The 18,954-nt window shown below is 56.9% G+C and overlaps 1 protein-coding gene across 8 annotated transcripts in view; it reads right to left on the bottom strand.

The window, feature by feature from the left end:
• LOC307115241 (uncharacterized protein) overlaps positions 1–18,954 on the bottom strand; it is a 310,667-nt gene that overhangs the window by 206,280 nt on the left and 85,433 nt on the right. For all 8 annotated transcript variants that reach the window (XR_013815092.1, XR_013815093.1, XR_013815094.1 and 5 more), the window contains exon 2: positions 516–599. Coding sequence is in view for 5 of the 8 variants with exons in the window: in XM_079798374.1 (XP_079654500.1) it covers positions 516–599 (84 nt within the window). In the remaining 3 variants the exon portion in view is untranslated. The remainder of the gene's footprint in view (positions 1–515; positions 600–18,954) is intronic.

Here is an 18,954-nt window from a genome sequence, read left to right as displayed (position 1 = left end):
TCCTAGACCTGCAGGCTTCGAGCCACCCACCTGATGGCTCTCCCGGCACAACACAAGACCTCCCTGCCCTGCTTAGGACCCCGCGTACAAAGACCAGGTGGCGGGAGCGGATGCGCGTGCCCCCGGCAGCCAGAACACTCACCGTCACTCGGAATGGAGAGAGAACACAGCGTGGGGGCCGGCTCTGGCTTTGAACCCTGGTTCCCTCGCTAAATAACTCGGTGACCTTGGGCCACGGACTGTACCTTGGTTTTCTCATCTGTAGATTGGGTATAACGTGACCGACCTGTGAGAGGTGACCACCAGTTCCTCTAAGTAAGAGCCCCGAGAACACAGCCTGGCTAGGAGGGCGCCTCAAGCTGAGCCTCGACCTTCTCCGATGGCTCCTGCCTGCCGGCCTCGGCTCCAGGCTGCACGCAGGTGGGTCAGGGAGGTCGGGGTGGGGGATTCTGCCGCAGGAGGAACATAACCCCGAAGCGAGGACGGCAGCAGGGGAGCGGCAGAGCTCTCGTTACCTGGCATGCACCGGGTCACCTTCTTCCCCGTCCTTCCTTGGTTCGGAGCGCCTGCCCAGGTTGGCCACCAACCTCTGAGTGCACCTGGAGAGAGAAGGAAAGGGTGACCTCAGCACACAGGGTTCATGAAAGTCATGTTCCAACGCGAAGCACAGGAGGAGTGGACTCTGAGGGTCACACAGCCCCAAGGACACAGGAGGTTAGCAGCTGCTGATGCTTCAGTATAGAAGGAAAACACCCTTGACTGAGAATAAAGTCCATTTCCTCTGTCAGCTGTGGACATGGTGACCGAAGGCTGCTTTCAAGAAACACAGGGTTTCCTAGACCCAGAATAAACTAAGATGTAAATGGGTATTACACTGGATAGTGCATTTCTTTCACGTTATAACAAAACTTAAATTCACGAGGGACCTCGACTACAAAATAACCTTTTGCCACGGTTCCGGGTTGTTCTGTTTTTTATTGAGTCTTTTATTCCAAGGCGGCTATGGTGACCCGACTCTGAATTTCTCTAAGTTCTCACCTTATGGCGCCTAAATCCATTAAATGGGGTCACACCTGGGGGGCGTCGAGCTCTGTGCCTGACCCCTACCCTGCACCCCGTACGTATCCGCTATGCTTTTGTCAACGTCGCCCCTTTACAGGGGTTTCTAGAGAGCGAGGCTACTCCACGCCATCCGTGTGGCCCCTGAGAAGATGCTGTTCCTGCTAAAATATGTAATCTTTAAATCCGGCCTCTCCCCCACCCAATTCAGACACCAGGAAGAGTCGTATTTCAAAAGGTGTTTGGAGATAATGGCCCCCGTCTCAGCTTCCCCATCATTAGGCTCAAAGAAATCACTCTGGACCCTCCGTTTGGCAAATGAAGACAGAGAGAAGAAAGAGAACGGGGAAAGACAATACCATCAGATGTGAAACCGAAAACGCGTAACCTTCCCTCACAAGGGGAAGGATTGTTTGGGTGGCGTTTTGTTCTCTCGCTGGGCGCGCACGCAGCGCCCGGGGCGGGGCTCGCTCCCCCGGTTTCTGGAGTTCCTGAGGACAGGGCCGCCTGGCACGCTGGGCCACCCCATCCGCCAGCTCCGGCCCCCTCTCCGCCAATCCCAGGCACACACCCCCACGGACTGACCCCAGAACCGACCTCAAATGCCACGTAGTAGGGCCCTGGACGGCAGGGCAAAGATCTTCAACGATTATATTTTATTTTATTTAAATATATTTTATTGATTTCAGAAAGAGGAAGGGAGAGGGAGGGAGCGATAGAAACATCAATGATGAGAATCATGGATCGGCTGCCTCCTGCACACCCCACACTGAGGATGGAGCCCACAACCTGGGCATGTGCCCTGACCGGGAATCAAACCGTGACCTGCAGGTTCATAGGTAGATGCTCAACCACTGAGCCACGCCGGCCGGGCTCCACGATTTTAGCTCCGATGAACCGTGCAACACTTGGGACCTACCGAGACCACTTGCAAATGCTAGAAAACTCCTCAAAAAGAAGCAAGGAAAACCACAAGATACTCTCCAAGTCCGACACCACTAACACCAGGACGGATTCCCATTGCTGCTGCCGCCCCCAGACCCAACCCACGTCCCGTGTATTAAGTGCAAAGCATTCGATAAACTCTGAGATAGGAAATTTAACACCAGTCCATCTAAACCTGCCCAGCCACCAGGACATCCCAACCCACCCATCAGTAGCAGACCCTGGGGGTGGGATGGGTGGGGACCGGCAGGGGCTTCTGTAAATCCTAGGATGGGGGAAGACAGGAGGGGAGCGAGGGTTCAGACTTGGCGACTCACTGAAGTCACCACTCCCTTCCCCCAGGCCGATGGGAAATCCTCCTGAAGCGTGGGTCCCAGCCCCAGCGGTTCTGAGGTCCGGGCTGACGCTCTAGCCCCTGAGCAACCGGCCAGGGCAAGAATGTTCTCATTGTTGAACCTCAGAGGGAAGGCAGGGGAGGGTGGGTGGGAAGAGATGAACCAATGAACTTGTATGCATATATGCATAACCCATGGACACAGACAGTGGAGTGGTGAGGGCCTGGAGGGGGGCGGGGAGACAGGAGCAGGCTGGAAGAGGTTAATGGGGGGAAAAGGAGGACCTATGTAATACTTTCAACAATAAAGATTAAAAGAAAAAGAAAAGAATGTTCTCATTTCTTCTATAATCAGAAGGAATAACGTGACTGTCACAGAAGGGCCTGTAGAGTGATGAATGCAGCCTGGGTGAGAGGCATCCTTCTACCACTGCAGCCATTAAAATATACTTTTCACATCACGTGTTACGGGGGCAGGGGCCTGGTAAAGACAAAAGCGCCCCAGGTCAGGAGCGTGATCATTCATCCCTGAACTTGCCGACGACTTCCTGTCTCTGACCTCACCAGCCTTCATTCAGACTTTGGGGAATGTCCCCGCTGACCCCCCATACCCATCCATGTTCCTTCTGGGAGACCCCTGCCCCAGCCTGAAGGCCTGCCTCTAACTGCCCACCACCCCCCCCCCCCCCACATCGATCTGCCCTTTGACCCTGGCTCTGCCACCAGCTTCTGTGCTGCCTCCGGGCAGGCTCTCAGCGCCCCCCCCCCCCCCTCCGCCCCCGCCCTTCCCATGTGGAAGCCACACATAGCCGCACAGCCGGCAGGACTCTGGAGGCCAGACACGCCCTCAGCCCCCTGCAGCATCCACACGGAGCACACATCACACCCAGGCCCGTAAAAGATAATTACACAATCTGATCTGGCAAATGAGAGCCATAGAACTGTCTAATTCCTACAATGAGTGAGAGGGCTGGATCAGCAGGGGAAATGACCCTGGATCTTTATTGCCATTTGCCCCCGGGTCAGGATTAGGGTTTATTTATCTTTTTTATTTTCTTGCTGAGAGATGGGAGAGGGGGAGGGGCCTTCTCTGCTGCCCGCCTCTCCCTCTCCTCACCCCTCCCCATCCCACCCTCCCCCGGTTTGCTGGGCAGACAAACCAATCGCCCAGTGGTGCTTCCCCATAAAGCACTCAACCTCGACTACGAATAAATAAAGCACCTACATGGAGAGACGGTGGAGAGCGAGATAAGGAAATAAATAACTTTCCACCAAAGAAGACTTGGGGGCATCCCAACCCCAAACCAAGGGCTTCACTGGTTGGCATGAACTCACTATGGAGCAAACAAAAAAAGCTGACAGCCCCAGTCAGGTGACTCAGGTGCCAGTTCGGTTCAATTAGGGCGAAACCAATAGCAGTTCCTCTCTCGCATCGATATTTCTCCCTTTTTCTCTGGAATCAATACCCCCCCTCCCCCCCACACACACACACAAAAAAAAAACAACAATAAATACATCCTCAGGTGAGGATTTTTTAAAAAGCAAGAACGGACATTCCCAGATGGCAATTTATCTCCTACTGATTCTGACCCAACTCTGAAATGTTTACTTGGGGAACATTCACATACACACATTTCTTTAAAAATCTCTCTCTCTCTCTCCTTCCCCCCACCCCCCGTCTCTCTCTGTCTGTCTCTCTCTACCCCCTCCCCCAAGGCTATTTACAGGAACTGGTGCCCATCTCCTCTGCTCATTAAACAGCGAGATCACCCAAGAGCAGAGCCAGTGATGCCAGGACAAGGGGACCTGAAGGACGGACCCTGCATCTAACCAGAGCAGACACCAGAAAGGGGTTCTTCCTGCACCTTCCTGGGAAAGTCAGTTTCCTGCACAGACTCCCGGGTCAGCCCCGCCGGGCGCTCACATCCTGGGCCCGAGGACAGAGCCCCGGCCCGGGCAGAGGTATCTGGCGCGGACGCCTCCGCAGGCCCCGGCCAATGAAGTCAGGCTGAGACAGGAGGCTGTGAGGTGTGCCGAGGCCCGGGCAGCCTTGTCTACATGCAATGCCAGCGTGATCCACCCAGGAAATTATTATTTTTTTTTAAATATGTTCTAAAAACAAACCCGGAAGGAGAAAGCAAAAGGTTATCAAGTTGACCTCCCTGGGTAGTAAGCTCAGGGGTGATCTGTTTTCTTATTTCTGCATGACGACCGTGAACGGGCGTTGTTCAAAAATGTCCCAGTATTTAAAAAGGAATAAAAAATAAAATGGACATTCATCATCTTGAACTAGAAATAAAACTATAAATGCCATTTTAATTAAAAAAACAACAACAACAAACACGCAGTTAAAATAGGAGTTGCAAGACGGTGAAATCAGAAACAGTTTGGGTCAGGATGAGAGAGCCGCAAGTTGGACCCAAAGTTGGGGTCCAAGGTGAGATCCGGCCAGGGTGCCCTGGGGACCTCCCTGTGTCTGGGACCCAGAGTGAGCCCGGGACAGAGACACACCCAGAAGGCAAGACACACTCAGAGGCGGCCCGAGTTCCCGCTGGCGGGAGAGTGGCCACTCCCACGGAAGGATTCCGTCAATATTGGCTTGAACCGTGAACTTAACCGAGAATCCCAACCCCGCTGACAGGCTGCAGGCCGCAGGGCTGAACGGACCTGCTCCGTGGCATTTTCCAAATACCTGTGCCATTCTCGGCAGCCGGCTCCGGTGGCATCCGCGTTTCGGGTCAGGACCGGGGGCCTGAGCTCTCCCCGGAGCCTGTCCCACCAGGCCAGGCTGGAAAAGGAGGCCAGACTCCACGCCACAGCCCGCAGACGCCACGCCGGAAAGTAGGGCCCGCGGTGCCCCGTGGGCTCGCAGAAGAGAGAGTGGACTCGAGCCTGCGATCCAGTGCCGGCTCTCAGCCACTCCCCACCCCTCCCTCTTCCTTGGTTCCTCTCCTTCCTCCTGAGCTCAGCACAGATCGAGGCCCTAAAGCTCGGTCCTCAGCCCAGCAGAATTCCCACCCTTTTCCCCTTGTCCTTGAAGATTCCCCGGACCCTGCCCCCGACCTTTTTCCTAACCCCCCCGTGTGCCGTGCCAGCGGCCTGCGGGCTGATCACAAACAACCTCAAATTGTCCCATCCAAATGGAACCCCATCTATCCCCCTCAACACGGCTCCCCCGGAACCTCTCTGTGTCCGTGAATTTTTTTAAAATATATTTTTATTTATTTCCGAGATCAAGGGAGAGGGAAGAGAGAAACATCGATGAGAGAGAATCATTGATCAGCTGCCTCCTGCACGCCCCCCACTGGGGACTGAGCCAGCAACCTGGGCACGTGCCCTGACCGGGAATCGAACCGTGACCTCCTGGTTGATAGGTCGATGCTCAACCACTGAGCCACGCCTAGTGGGCTGCCTGTGAATTTAATGTCACCCTCTCGGTCACCCTGAGGAGCAGCCCTCCCTCTGGTCAGCTCTTCTGCTAACACAACTCATGATCGGTCTCCTCGTACAGCCCCCCGGCCATGGTAACAGCCAGACCCCTGAGCGCAGAGAGCGCCTGTCTTGTCCTCCGTCGTACGAACAGAATGCGTTGCATGATACAGCCCTCTCGGTTGCAGAGAAGGAATGAATGTCAGCATCCCTGCGTGAACGATAAGGTAATGGGCACACGGCAGGATCTAAAACTTCCTCAAGGTCACGGGGCTGGTAAGTAGTGGAGTCATCACTGGCACCAAGCTCCTCTGGCTCCAGGGGGAAAGCTGAAAGGGACCCCAACTCCCACGGTTGCAATCGCCCCCCACCCGGGCTCCTCGATGTCCGACTCGCCTGTTCCAGTCCACGCTGCATCGCCCGCCCAGCTTATCCTTCTGAAATGTCAATCAGCTCTGCCCCACGCTGCTCAACAGCTGTCGATGGCTCCCTACTGCCTTCCGTGCCGGAAACCCCTGGGCCCCCGCATTCGGGACCCCTCCTCTTCTCTCTCCAGCCTTGCAGAGTGATCTCATTGGTGCTCCCCATGCCTGCAACACCCCCCGGCTCTGCCTCTCCCCAGCACCTGCCCTTGAAGCTCAAGTCCCATGACCCATGAGAAGTCACCTGACTCCCCAGCCTGCAGTGGTGGCTGGTACCTGAGGATTACTGCCCGCACCCCACATTGCACTAAACGTAAGATGACGGAGAGGATAGGTGAGCGACCCTCTCTCCCCAGGGAGATCGTACCACCTTGTAGGGTGGACAATATACCCCAGGTGTTTGGATTCCTAGAGCCTCGTACAGCGTACACATCACACTAACCGCAGAAGCCCGGCTACTATGGGGCAGGCCCTCCGGCCCACGGCGCTCCATAAACGCAGATGGCAGACCTCGACAGGGGCCAGGCTCTCTCCAGCTCGCGAAGCCAGGAGAGCTGGACCTCCCGGTGGCTCTCTGACCTCTCAAAAGTCTTGCCCACCTCCACGTGCAGCTGCTGACCTTGGTCCGACCTTGAGCTCGCCCCTGGATCTTCCTGTCTCTAACCTGAGCTTAAAGACAGAGCCCCGCCCACCGCGCTTTAAAAAAAGAAAAAAAAAATCGAAAGTTTACAAGCCCATCCTGTTTTCTCTTGGAAACCACATCTTTGCCTCCAGGGACGCCTTCCGCATGCAGTGCCCTGGCCATCAGCAACAGAGAGGGCAGGGGAGCATCCCCAGGCAGGCTGCCCCCCGACCTGTGACCTGCGACCTGCAGAGGGCTGACCCCCAGAAGGTGCGCTGGGCCCGGGTCCCCCACCCTCACACCAAGCCTTGGCCCCCGCGAGTTCGTTTCACCATGTTTCAATGGAAACTAGACTATTCAACTCAAAAAAACACTTTTCCAGTGGTATTTTAAGGAAAAATGAGATCACAGAAAACCAGGGAGGTAAATTTAAATGGTGTGACCCCAAGTAACTTTATTTTTTTCAAAGAATTCCCTGAAAGGCTTGTTCATCAGATGGGGGGTTGGGAGGGGGGGGGGACACCCATCTGGGGAGGCCTTAGCCCTAGAGACCACCTGGGCAGCAGGACACTTGAAAAGCTCTAGGATGCCACAGGCCCACGCCCTCCCTGCAAACAGCCTCCCTCCCCGAGGGCCCACGTGGACCCAGAGGCCCCTCTGTTTGCGAAAGCGGCCGGCAGCCCCCTTGCCAGCCAGGTCCACACGCTGCCTCTGCCAGAGATACCAAATGTTTCCTAAACCCACCCCGGGCCCGGCGCGCGCAGCTATGAATAGGTATTCACGTTCACTCGGGGCACTAATTAAAAACCGTGCGGCCAGGCAAATTCTCGTACTTTTAAAAAGCCATTTGAGTAATTGCCTTTCCATGCCGCAAACTTTCCACACGACTGACAGGTTTGACGTTTCACAATGTTGTTTGTTTTAATCAAGAAAGGGCGGCAAGAGCCCGCATGGTGCCTGGTTCAGTTTTCAGGGGCTTTGATTCAGTGATGGGCAAACGCTCCCTTCATGGCTGTGCAGGGAGCGAGGCTGGGCGAGCAAGGCCCCTGCCTCCCGGGCTTGGTGTCTGGGCTGGGGGGGGAGGGAAGTGGCCCCAGGACATTGGCACGACCGCTCTTCCTTCCTTCTCCCCTCTCCCTACACCCAGCTCCCAGCTTCCACCCTGGGCCGCACAGCAGAACCTTCCAGGCCCTAACCAGTCTACCCCCTCCCATCCCCGCCCGGTGCCCCACTCTCCCAGAGAAGGGCTGCTTCCTGAACCAACACCCACTTGGGGGCGGGGGGGCGGGGAGGGGGACTACTTCAGCAAACTGAGGAGTCAGGGGGGCAGTGGAGACTCAAGTCTCAACGGTTCTCAAACTTGTTCCGTAAAAGCAGCGGAACCAGAATCAGCCTGGGCGCTGTGAGTGTGAGTCTCACCTCCACCGTGTCTAAGCCTTGGACTTCTCTGTGCCTCGGTTTCCCTCATCAGTCAACAACTTGCGTAACAACGGTGCTTGCATGGAAGGCTGTGGGAGGGTTAAGTACATTCCTGTTGGGGAAGCCCTTAAACGCTATACGTGTATTTGTTTAAACGCCTCTTCTCCTCCCTAGCCAGCTTTCACGCAGGACCCTGCCTGCCCAGAGCGTGGACAGCCGGGCCTTGCCCAGTCCTGGGCCCTGCTTCCTAGGGAGCCACCCAGATCCCTCCATGGCTCAGCAGGGTCCTGGGGCACACAGCTCATCTGAGGACGGAGGACAGTCGACTTTCCGTCTGACACCACAGGCCTGCCCCCGTCCCAGAGCATTTTATGGAGACACAATTGAGCTCCCTCGGGAGGGCCGCACGGGGACGGCAGCTCCCTCTCCAGGCCCCCCTCTCCCCGCCCCCGGCGGCCACCGCCACCACGTAGGGGTGAGACCTGAGGTGTGCATGGATGTGCACACACACCACCCACCACCTCGTGGACACCGGCAGCGGCCACAACGCACCCCAGAAGGGAGGGAGGGGGTTCTTAAGGAAAACCCACCCCAGACCCTTCCCGAAACCTCATCGCAACGAAATACAAGATGCAGGGGTGCACAGACCTCACCTAAAATCCCTGCACACCCCCTGGCATTTCCGTGAGGACTGAGCACCTACTGTGTGCTAGTCCTTAGACCAGGTGCTGGGAATAATACAGAGCCGAGAAGGCAGGTCCCAGATCCCCAGGGCCAAAAGCCTAGTAGGACCGATGATGAAAATAACGGCAGCTCCTATTCTGTGGCATGCATTACAGTGGAATATATGTGCACATTATATATTATACAATGTTATGTGCTATCAATGATAGGTTCTAGATTGAATATGTGTATTTAAATGCTGTGCCGTATGCGTATATTTTTGTATTATGTGCTATATGTTATATAGTATATGTATGTAGTATGGCCCCACCTCCCTGGTGCTGGGGTGGGGGTGTCTGGGCAGGTGAGGAGGGACATGGCTGCAGGGTCACGTGCCAGGGGATTCGCTTGGTTTCATGGAAAAAAGGGTGGCGGGCCCATCTGGGCATGACGGACAACGGTGGCACTTTGTAGCTGTACCATCTTGGGCACCAGGGTTTTTAACCCTTTTCACATCATCAGTCAAAAGAGCACCAGGCACAGGCACCCCAGGGCAGGCAGGCAGGAGGTGACGGAGAGCTGCCCAGGAGAGAAAGTGAGAAAGCCTGGCAGAGGCCGAGGAGGAATGAGGCCGCCGGGAGGGGCTCGGCTGAGCTCACGGGCAGACAGGCCGGCGAGAGGCCCTCCTGGGAGCCGGTGGCAGCTCGGCCCGGCCCTGCGTTTACACCCGTTATCATGGCCATCGGCAAAATCTGGACCATCGTTCCTCCTCCTTCCTGTCTCCCTGGGATGTCTGGGGACACATGAGAACCGGGCTGGGGCGGGGGTGGGGGCGGAGATCTGCGATTTCAGAAGGAAGGCAAGCCGTGAGCTGAAAGGTTGATTATTTTACTTGCGGAGGCCATGGGTGGGCAAAGGCGGTGGGTTTCTCGGAGTTTATCAGAAAACCCTAACAGAGAAGAGGTCACTTAACCGAGACCGGGAAAGAATGTGCCGACACGCTAAAATATTAAAGGGAACAGCGAAAGCCCCATAATATGACGCCTCTCTTCCCAGGTGTGGCTGGTGTGAGAGTGAGGTGTGACCAGGGCCTGATTAGTATGTATAGGGAGGTTGTTGACCTTGGCCCTCCTGGTCCCACGCGACAGGCCCCGCCTCAGGACCGGGCAGCCAGGGGACCCAGCCTGGCTCCTCACACGATGAGATAGATACCTCTGCTGTCTGGGCTGTGTTTGGAGTGTGACTATCAGAGCCATTTCCTTAAACCAAGGGTCGGAGGTGAGACAGCGACGAGCCTCAGTCATCACATTCCAGGCTCCCGATGAGACCCGGGACCTGTTGGGACTTGGGCTCCGCACCCGCCAGCCGTAGACAGACGCGATTAACCCAGGAGGAGGGCTGGGGGGTGCAATGAGCCCAGGAGGAGGGCTGGGGGGTGCAATGAGCCCAGGAGGAGGGCTGGGGGGTGCAATGAGCCCAGGAGGAGGGCTGGGGGTGTGGGGAGCCCAGGAGGAGGGCTGGGGGGTGTGGGGAGCCCAGGAGGAGGGCTGGGGGGTGTGGGGAGCCCAGGAGGGGGGCTGGGGGGTGTGGGGAGCCCAGGAGGAGGGCTGGGGGGTGTGGGGAGCCCAGGAGGAGGGCTGGGGGGTGTGGGGAGCCCAGGAGGAGGGCTGGGGGGTGGGATGAGCCCAGGAGGAGGGCTGGGGGGTGCGGGGAGCCCAGGAGGGGGGCTGGGGGTGCAGGGAGCCCCGGAGGGGGGCTGGGGGGTGCGGGGAGCCCAGGAGGGGGGCTGGGGGGTGCGGGGAGCCCAGGAGGGGGGCTGGGGGGTGTGGGGAGCGTTGCAAAGGAGGCTGTGGAGTCACGCACTACGCCAGGACACAAGCAAGCCACGTTGTATCACTGTATGGAGGTGAAAGGTCAAGTTTATCACTGGGGCGGAGGCGGGCACCCTGCTTCAGAAAGCAGCGGGTGGCATTTCAGCAGCTCCCCTGGTCCCTCTCTCCCGGCAAGATGCCAGCAGCATCCCCCAGCGGTGACGGTCAAAAACGTCACTGTCGCCCCAGCAGGTGTGGCTCAGTGGATAGAGCGTCGGCCTGCGGACCCAAGGGTCCCGGGTTCGATTCTGGTCAAGGGCATGTACCTTGGTTGCGGGCACATCCCCAGTGGGGGGTGTGCAGGAGGCAGCTGATCAATGTTTCTCTCTCATCGATGTTTCTAACTCTCTATCTCTCTCCCTTCCTCTCTGTAAAAAATCAGTAAAATATATATTTTTTAAAATGTCACTGTCAAGTGTCCCTGGAACGGGGGTGGGGGGGGCAGGGGGTTTGCAAACCCCCCCCCCCCCGCCCCGGGGTGAGACTCCCTGGGCTGCAGTCAGCGCAGAGCCCAGGCTCCGGGGCACAGTTCGCCTTGCCAGGGCTGCCTGAGGCTTCTGTGATGTCTGGCGCGCTGCTACCTGGCGATTGTGTGTGTGTTGTTGTTTTCAATATTTTTCGACATGGTTTCATATTCTACGTAAGTAAACATACTTTAAAAGGAAACTCTGCATCCTTATCTTAAACGGAATCCGGGGTCACTCGACATGAATAGAAGATACAATGAGAAAAAAAATCACCCAAGATCGGTCTCTGTGGCTCTCCCAAGGCTCTGAGCCTGAGAATTGCTCACGTTCTCTCCTAAAGCGCCGAGCGGAGATATTCTTCCTGCTTGGACCAGGAGGGGAAGCGCTACAAAAGGGAAACACATTTCGGGGTGACTCCGTGTTACCTCCTGCCATGTCTGGGGGTGGCCGGCTACCACCTCGGGTCCCTGCAGGTGATACACATGGCACCTATTTTGGGGAAACACTGACCTCCCCCCGAGTCGTCCTGGGCCTCCTGTGCAGACTTTCACTCCCACTGGGCTTTTCAACCAGAAGGCTCTGGAGGGGACCCCGAAGTTCCCATCCTGTGGCCCTCTCAGAATTCATGACCGAAAGCAAACTCTCAAGTTCAAGGACGCCGTGGTGAGTGACCAAACACAGAAGCCCTTCGAGCCTCCTGTGGAAAGAGCCACCCACCGGCCAACGACGAGCAGCCCTGGAGGCGACCGGGCACCTCTCGCGTGGCCCGCAGGGGGAGGAGCTAGAGAGGTACCTTGGGAAGCACCAAGTCACAGCCCAGGACTCGGAGGGTCCCGCCGAGGAGCCAGGAGACTGAAACTCATGTGTTTGGTGAAGAGAAATGCCCCCGTTATGACTCATCCCCGCAGGAACAGCAGCCAATCAACAGGACCCACAATCCCGCTGACATCTTTTTTTCCCATCCTATATAATAAAAGGCTAATATGCAAATTGTCCCCTTGACCGGGAGTTCCACCAGGGGGCGGGACCAGCCAGCCAACCTCCTGCAGCCCCTCCCCCCGGCCACCAGGACCGATCGGCCCGATCGGCCCGATCGGGGCAGGCCAGCTGGACTCCACCCGTGCACGAATTCGTGCACCGGGCCTCTAGTCTAACATAAATGCACCAGAATCCTGCTCCTCTGGTCAGAGCTGCACGTCTGAGAGACCCATGACCAGGCCTGAATGCTAAAGAGCAAGCCTTCGTTTCCGGTCTCTGAAAGCAGCCAGCGGTAAACCAGAGCCAACAAGGCTCCAGGGAAAGGCAGAAAGCAGCATCAGGAGACTTCACCCTCCTGGCCCACTCGGCTTCTGGGAAGGCCCTGGTGAGGGCCTCAGGCATGACCACTCAACGCTGCCTCACCCCGAGTGGAGCTTGGTTACAATGTTAAAAAAAAAAAAAAAAATCAAATGAGAGCTTCCTGATTCCTAGTCCTTCCTTGGGCAAACCTGGAAAATCCCTGGGCTGCTATGTCCCTGGAGCTCAAAGTTCTCCCCGTGCCGGCCCCGCCCGCCAGTGGAAAAGTACTGGCATCTCCGTGGCTGGCTTGCTTCTCGGGGTCCCTGCTGGGGACGTGTCTGTGCTCCCCACCCACACCCCACTGGGAACTCCCACCTCACTGGGTTGAGCCCCAACCAACCTCCCTCTCTGGCCCGGCTGGTTTCACACCCTTGAATGCCGCTGCCCAAATAACCACGCAGTCGGGTGTGGCCGGGGGCCAGGAAATTTGCCCTGAAAAGCAGGGAGCCCTTCAGATCCGATGGCTGGCGGCCCGGCTGGGTCACTGCCCAGCGTGCAAAACGAATGTGAAGGTGGAGGGCGGAGAGGGAGGGAAGGAGGGAGCCCCCGCCCCCGCCGCCCGCGTGACGGCCGAGGGTCAGGGCCACGGGACACACCGTGACCCCAAAGCGGGTGTCTCCCACGTGTGCAGAACGCTCTCCATGGGGCTGCGGAGGAGGGCGCAGGGGGTGGGGGAGGCTGGGGTGCACACGGGGACCCTCGTGCCTCTTTTCGTAAGAGGACACACCTGACGGGCCAGGGCACACCTGGGCGCTGGGCAGGCCAAGCGCTCCAACAGTTGTCCACTGTTCGCCGAGCCGGGAGGCCTGGCAGCCGGCTGCTCACAGACAGGGGGCTTTTCTCCTCTGCGGGGGCCACGCCTGCCCCAGACGCAGATTCCCTCCGTCCAAGGGCTCCGGCCAAGCCCCAGGCTCTGACCACAAAAAGTGCCCTTTTCTTTGGCGGGCGCACCTCAGACGTGAGGGGCCCGGGAGCCAAACCGCCTGTGAAAAGGACGTCCCAGCACATTTCTCTGCCGTCAGAGGGGCCCTGGCAGGTGGCCACCGGCGGCACGTCCCCCCCCCCCCCCCGCCCCGCTACCCCCTGCCCCCGGGCTCCAGAATGGCCCCCCTGGCTCCTGCCGGATCGAGGGCAGAGCAGCAGGCTGCTAGAGCTGGTGCTAACTCGGGGCGCTCCAGGCCGACCCGGAGCCGGGCCGGCACATCTGGTCCGCCCAGCTGTTGAACACAGAGCTTCAGGTGTCAGCCCTGGGGGCTGCCCCCGCGCCAGGATCTCTTTAAAAACACAGAGAAGCAGCGGCAACATCCCTCCCCAGTGCGTGGGGGAGACCACAGCCTCTACCCAAATCCTCCAACACCCTCCAGGGCTGCCCCCCAAGGGGGGACAGAGGGGCACGCTTCAAGCAAGTGCAGGGGGTTTCTTGTGTTAAAAACAAAAAACTTTTTTGGGGGGCGGGGCGGGGGGAGGTCACACAGAGAACCTGGTTGTGGAAGGGAAAGAAAATGCCAGCCCTGTCCCACAGGCGGCAGATTTATGACCGTGTTTTAAAGCCTCAAGGACGTCATGAGGACCGGCCCACCCACGGCACGGCCCCCACGGTAAACACGGCCGGGCGCCCGCTCCGCCCTCCCCACACCGGGCGGTGGTCCTCCCCTCTGAACGGCCCTTGTTCCCTCCCCCGGGCTCGGCCGGGTTCACAAGATGCCTGGCTGGCCGTCCACGGACCGTCCACCGCGCTCGGCGGGCGAGCCCTCCAAGACAAACAGGGCCGCTCACGCCTCCGCCGCCGTCGGCGGGCGGGCGGGCCGGCCGCGCAGATGGTCAGAGCCACACCAGGGTTTACGGGCTGCCCGTCCATTTCTCCGCCACCAGCCACCCGACCACGCGAGATCGCTGGCTTCCTTCCCCGCCCCCCCCCGCCCCCCCTTTCCTTAAGGTACGAACTCGGTACACTGCTGTCAGGCTTGGCGATGCATTTATGCTTCTTGGCCTCCAGCTGTGGCTGGGGATAAAAGTAAACACGGGGCGTGAGCGACTGCATGGCAGGTCTGGGCCCCGCGAGGCTGAATCGGCAGACACCGGGGCCAACGGAGACTCGTGGGCCCTCTTCGACGGGGACCCCAGGAGACCGTGTTCCTAAAGGCAGGGGGGCTGTTCAGAGCTGGAAAGAGACACCAAGGCCCCCTGGGAAATTCAGGGTAAGGATCAGAAGGCAGAGATGAGGACCCCAGTTCAGAGAGCTTCACCGCGCAAACCCCTGTGACCTACGAGCCTCGCGCCTCCGGCCCGCGCCTCCCTCCGGGTCACAGGAGCCCTCCGACGACAGCCCTAATGGAGGGAAGAACGTCTTTGGGTCAGAAGAACGGAAGACCTGCCATCATGAGACCCACTTTCTTTGGCCTCGTTCATCCAGAAAGAAGAGGCAGGGGGACGACCGGAATTGAAGCCAAGATCCCAGTGTGGGACGGATAGGTCCGTCCCTTCCAAACTCCACCCGATCGGTTTTCCTGGGTTTCGTAGGCCAACAGACGGGGGAGCGGGGGGGGTGGGGGGGGCTTGGGCACCTTTCAAACCCGAAGTCCCGCTCACCTGCCCGTAGTGAGCAGCAGCGCAGAAACCACCCACGCACGTCGGAAAAATGCGACGTGTTAGAGGTTGGCATTTCTTGGGCTTTTCCTTTAGAAGGAAAAAGAGGGGGCGGCGGGGGGCGGGGAGCGGGGGGAGAGGGAAGAGAGAGCGCTAGGCAGGTCTGCCCCGAGTGGAATACCTCCTGTCTGTGGGGAGCAGCGTATTTGCTTTAGCAAAGTCATAAAACAAAAATTCATAAGGCAACGGCTTTCTTGGGAACGACGCAGTGGAAATATTTGTGAAGCCGTGACCAAGTGCACAAACTGAAGATGTTTCCCCTGGAAATGGCTTGGAGGGGAGGGGGGGCGGGGGGCGGGGTAGAGGTGGGAAGGGGGAGGCCGCCAGGCTGGACATGTGTGTTAACAAGGAGGCAGTGGTCACTACAATCCGGCTCTGTTCGGTCCCGGAGAGACACCCATAAATCACCTCCCCGCACCGAGTCCCAGAACCACATCTGCCTGGACACTGGGCCAGGTGAGCCCTGGGGAAGGGCTGCTCTGGGAAGAGCACCGGCATACCCTCGGGACGTCCGTGCAAAGAAACGACTTGGATTTTTTTTATACGTACGGATTTTTATATCGTGTGTGTGTGTGTGTGTGTGTGTGTGTGTGTGTGTTTAAATTTCAGAGAGGAAGGGAGAGGGAGATAGGAACATCAATGATGAGAATCATCCATCGGCTGCCTCCTGCACACCCCCTACTGAGGATCGAACCCGCAACCCCGGGCATGTGCCCTGACCGGGAACTGAACCACGACCTTCTGGTTCAGAGGAGGATGCTCCACCCCTGAGCCACGCTGGGTGGGCTCTTGTTTTGTTTTGTTTTCTAAATGAAACTTTAAGACAAATAATAAAGATTTCCTCCCCTGGAGAAGAAGTCCCACACTCGTCAAAGCACATCATCGTGAAAGGCCCTGATCGAGTCCCCGCCTCTGTCCTTTATGTCACAGGGGCCGCAAGGCAGGCAGCTGGCTGGCTCATCTTGTAGACCTAGTGTGTACTTCCACACTTTTTTGGGAATCAGATGATGAGATCAGTGGTGGGAGATGTTAAGATTTTACATAACAATGTGGATTTCTGGATGGTCCTGAAAAAAATGAGAAGATGGAGTAGCCCCACACCTGTATTCCTGCACAGGAACACGTAGCCAACGCCGAGAAACAGCGGCTTCTTTGAGGCGAAGTACTCGCCAAAGCACCGGACTTACTATCCTGGTAAAAACTCGTCTCCACCCCTCAGCTGCTATCTGATCCCTCTCCCGTGAATGTCACGGGTAGGTGTTGATCTAAGCCCCTCCGGCCTTCACACACAGCTTGGTAAAAAGAGGCTCAGAGATAAAGGCGGGCTTAACATCACTGCCTGGTGCGTTCAGATGTTCCCAGTGGGAACCTGGAGAGCTTCGGGGGACCTGGCCGCACTCCCGAGTTCCTTAGATCTTTGCATCACAGGTGTTGCCTCGCAGGGAGCGTGAAGGGACCCAACACAGCATCCAATACACGCTGCCATCCCTCTCTCCTCCGCCACTGATCTCTGTCACACGGGGGTCACATTCGTGCATTCTCAAGTGGCTTACAAGCTTTCCAAAGGCTCACAATACAGTCCATGTGTGTCTGTGTCGGACACAGGAGCCCGTAGAAGGAGCTCCCATTGGCCAAATCTGGGATGTGATGAGCATCCGCATAATAAGTGATTCGTGAATTACAGACCAATGAATAACTAGGCATTCAAGAGCCCGTGCCAACGGTGAATGAACAGATGGGTACATGAATAGGGGAGGGGGAGGGCTCTTGCTAACAGCAGAATGCCAAGAACCAAGTGATATATGTTGAGAGAGCATCAGAGTTGGAAAGTCACAACCATCACAGTAAAGATTGAGATCAGGCAAAAATCACCGCTCGATGCCAATTCTAGGAGGAAATGCTGATGAGGGTCTGTGCCTGACCTCAAATGTTTCCCCAACAGACTGCCCCTTAGTTGCAATGGAGGAAAAAACACGCAGTAATCATACATTGGAGAAACCAGGCCACGCCTTGTACAGGTGGCCAACATGAACATCACCGATCGCAGACAGGTAGACACTGGCTGTCTCCAGGTGCGACCTGCTGTGACCGACACCCCCTCACCCGTCCTACTGTCCGGACACAGAACCTCGATCTCGTCACCAGGAAACTCCCAACGCAGAATGAGAAATTTCCCGTGGGCCAAATGGAGGAGGCAAGAGAGTGGGTTCTTTAAAAATGTCCATGTCGCGAGAAACAGAAGGTCCTTGGACATGTCCCTGGTTAAAGGAGGCTCAGGAGACACCACAACTCCATGCAACAGCCGGCTCTCAACGGGATTCTCCCCCGGAGGGAAAGTGTGTCATTGAGGACGCTGTTGGATCAACAGACAAACCCGAGGCATGGATGGAGATGAGGTGAAAGTGTCAATTCATGCAGGTGCTCGCTGAACTCTCCTTGGACGTCCACACGATGTTTATTAGACACTGACACCTAATTATAGAAGCGTATATACTTCTTCTTAGGAAATACGCACCGATGTGCTTAGAGGTAAAGGCCCATGTAAGTTACCCTCAAGTGGCTTAGAAAAAAAACAAACAAAACCACAGCCCGGCCGGCGTGGCTCAGTGGTTGAGCGTCAACCTATGAACCAGGAGGACACTCGGGCCCATTCTGGGTCAGGGCAGTGCCCGGGTTGTGGGCTCGATCCCCTGTGTGGGGCGTGCAGGAGGCAGCTGATCAATGATTCTCTTTCATCATTGATGTTTCCATCTCTCTCTCCCTCTCCCTTCCTCTCTGAAATCAATAAAAATATTTTAAAAAGCCGAAACTGGTTTGGCTCAGTGGATAGAGCGTCGGTCTGCGGACTGAAAGGTCCCGGGTTCGATTCCGGTCAAGGGCATGTACATTGGTTGCGGGCACATCCCCGGTGGGGGGTGTGCAGGAGGCAGCTGGTCGATGTTTCTCTCTCATCGATGTTTCTAGCTTTCTATCCCTCTCCCTTCCTCTCTGTAAAAAATCAATAAAATATATTTAAAAATATATATATTTAAAAAAAAAAAAGAATGGACTGAAAAGGGTGCCGGTGAGGATGAGGCATGAACAAAGCAGAGAGGTTATGCATCTGAGCTCTCTCATCCATATGCGTGCCTTGGGGGACGGAAGGAGTTAAGTGGGATGTGGGACGTGGCTGGGCAGAGAGGCAGCATAGAAAGGTGAAGGGCGGGGAGCCGACGTGGGACAGGGATATTCTGATCCCGGGGGGAGCCCCCTCCCTTGTCTGCATCCCATTCTCTCCGCATATCGTTTACCTGGTTTAGTTAAAAACCATGGTCTCAGGAAGCCTGGAGAAATGACTGAAATGCTAGGAGGACACCGTGCCATGTGGGGCCACATTTCTGTTTTCTGGGGAACCGGATCCTTTAGCAACAAAGGGTGAGGTGACAAGCAGGCCTCGGCTGACTGTTCCGACAGCCGGATGTGACCTTTATGGGACAAACGAGCTGGCTGCAGCCATGGCCAGGTTCCCAAAGTCACACCAGCTCTGCGGGTGCTGGGAGCACCCTCTCCCTCCGGCCAGCTCACGCCCAGCCCAGCCCTGTCCTCGTGCTCCTTCTTCACATTCCGTAAGCAACAAGAGATCAACTTCCTCAAAGGATGCAGGAGAAACCTGGTCTAGATGTTGTTTGAGTGGCTGTTTGCTCTGTACCCCTTCCCCCATCCACACTTGGTGCTTCAAGATCACATAGAGGTGCTATGC

Source organism: Cnephaeus nilssonii, assembly GCF_951640355.1.
Source record: "Cnephaeus nilssonii genome assembly, chromosome: 19".
Taxonomy (NCBI): domain Eukaryota; kingdom Metazoa; phylum Chordata; class Mammalia; order Chiroptera; family Vespertilionidae; genus Cnephaeus; species Cnephaeus nilssonii.
The sequence above is the reverse complement of the archived record's forward strand: the minus strand, read 5'-3'. Positions and strand labels throughout refer to the sequence as shown.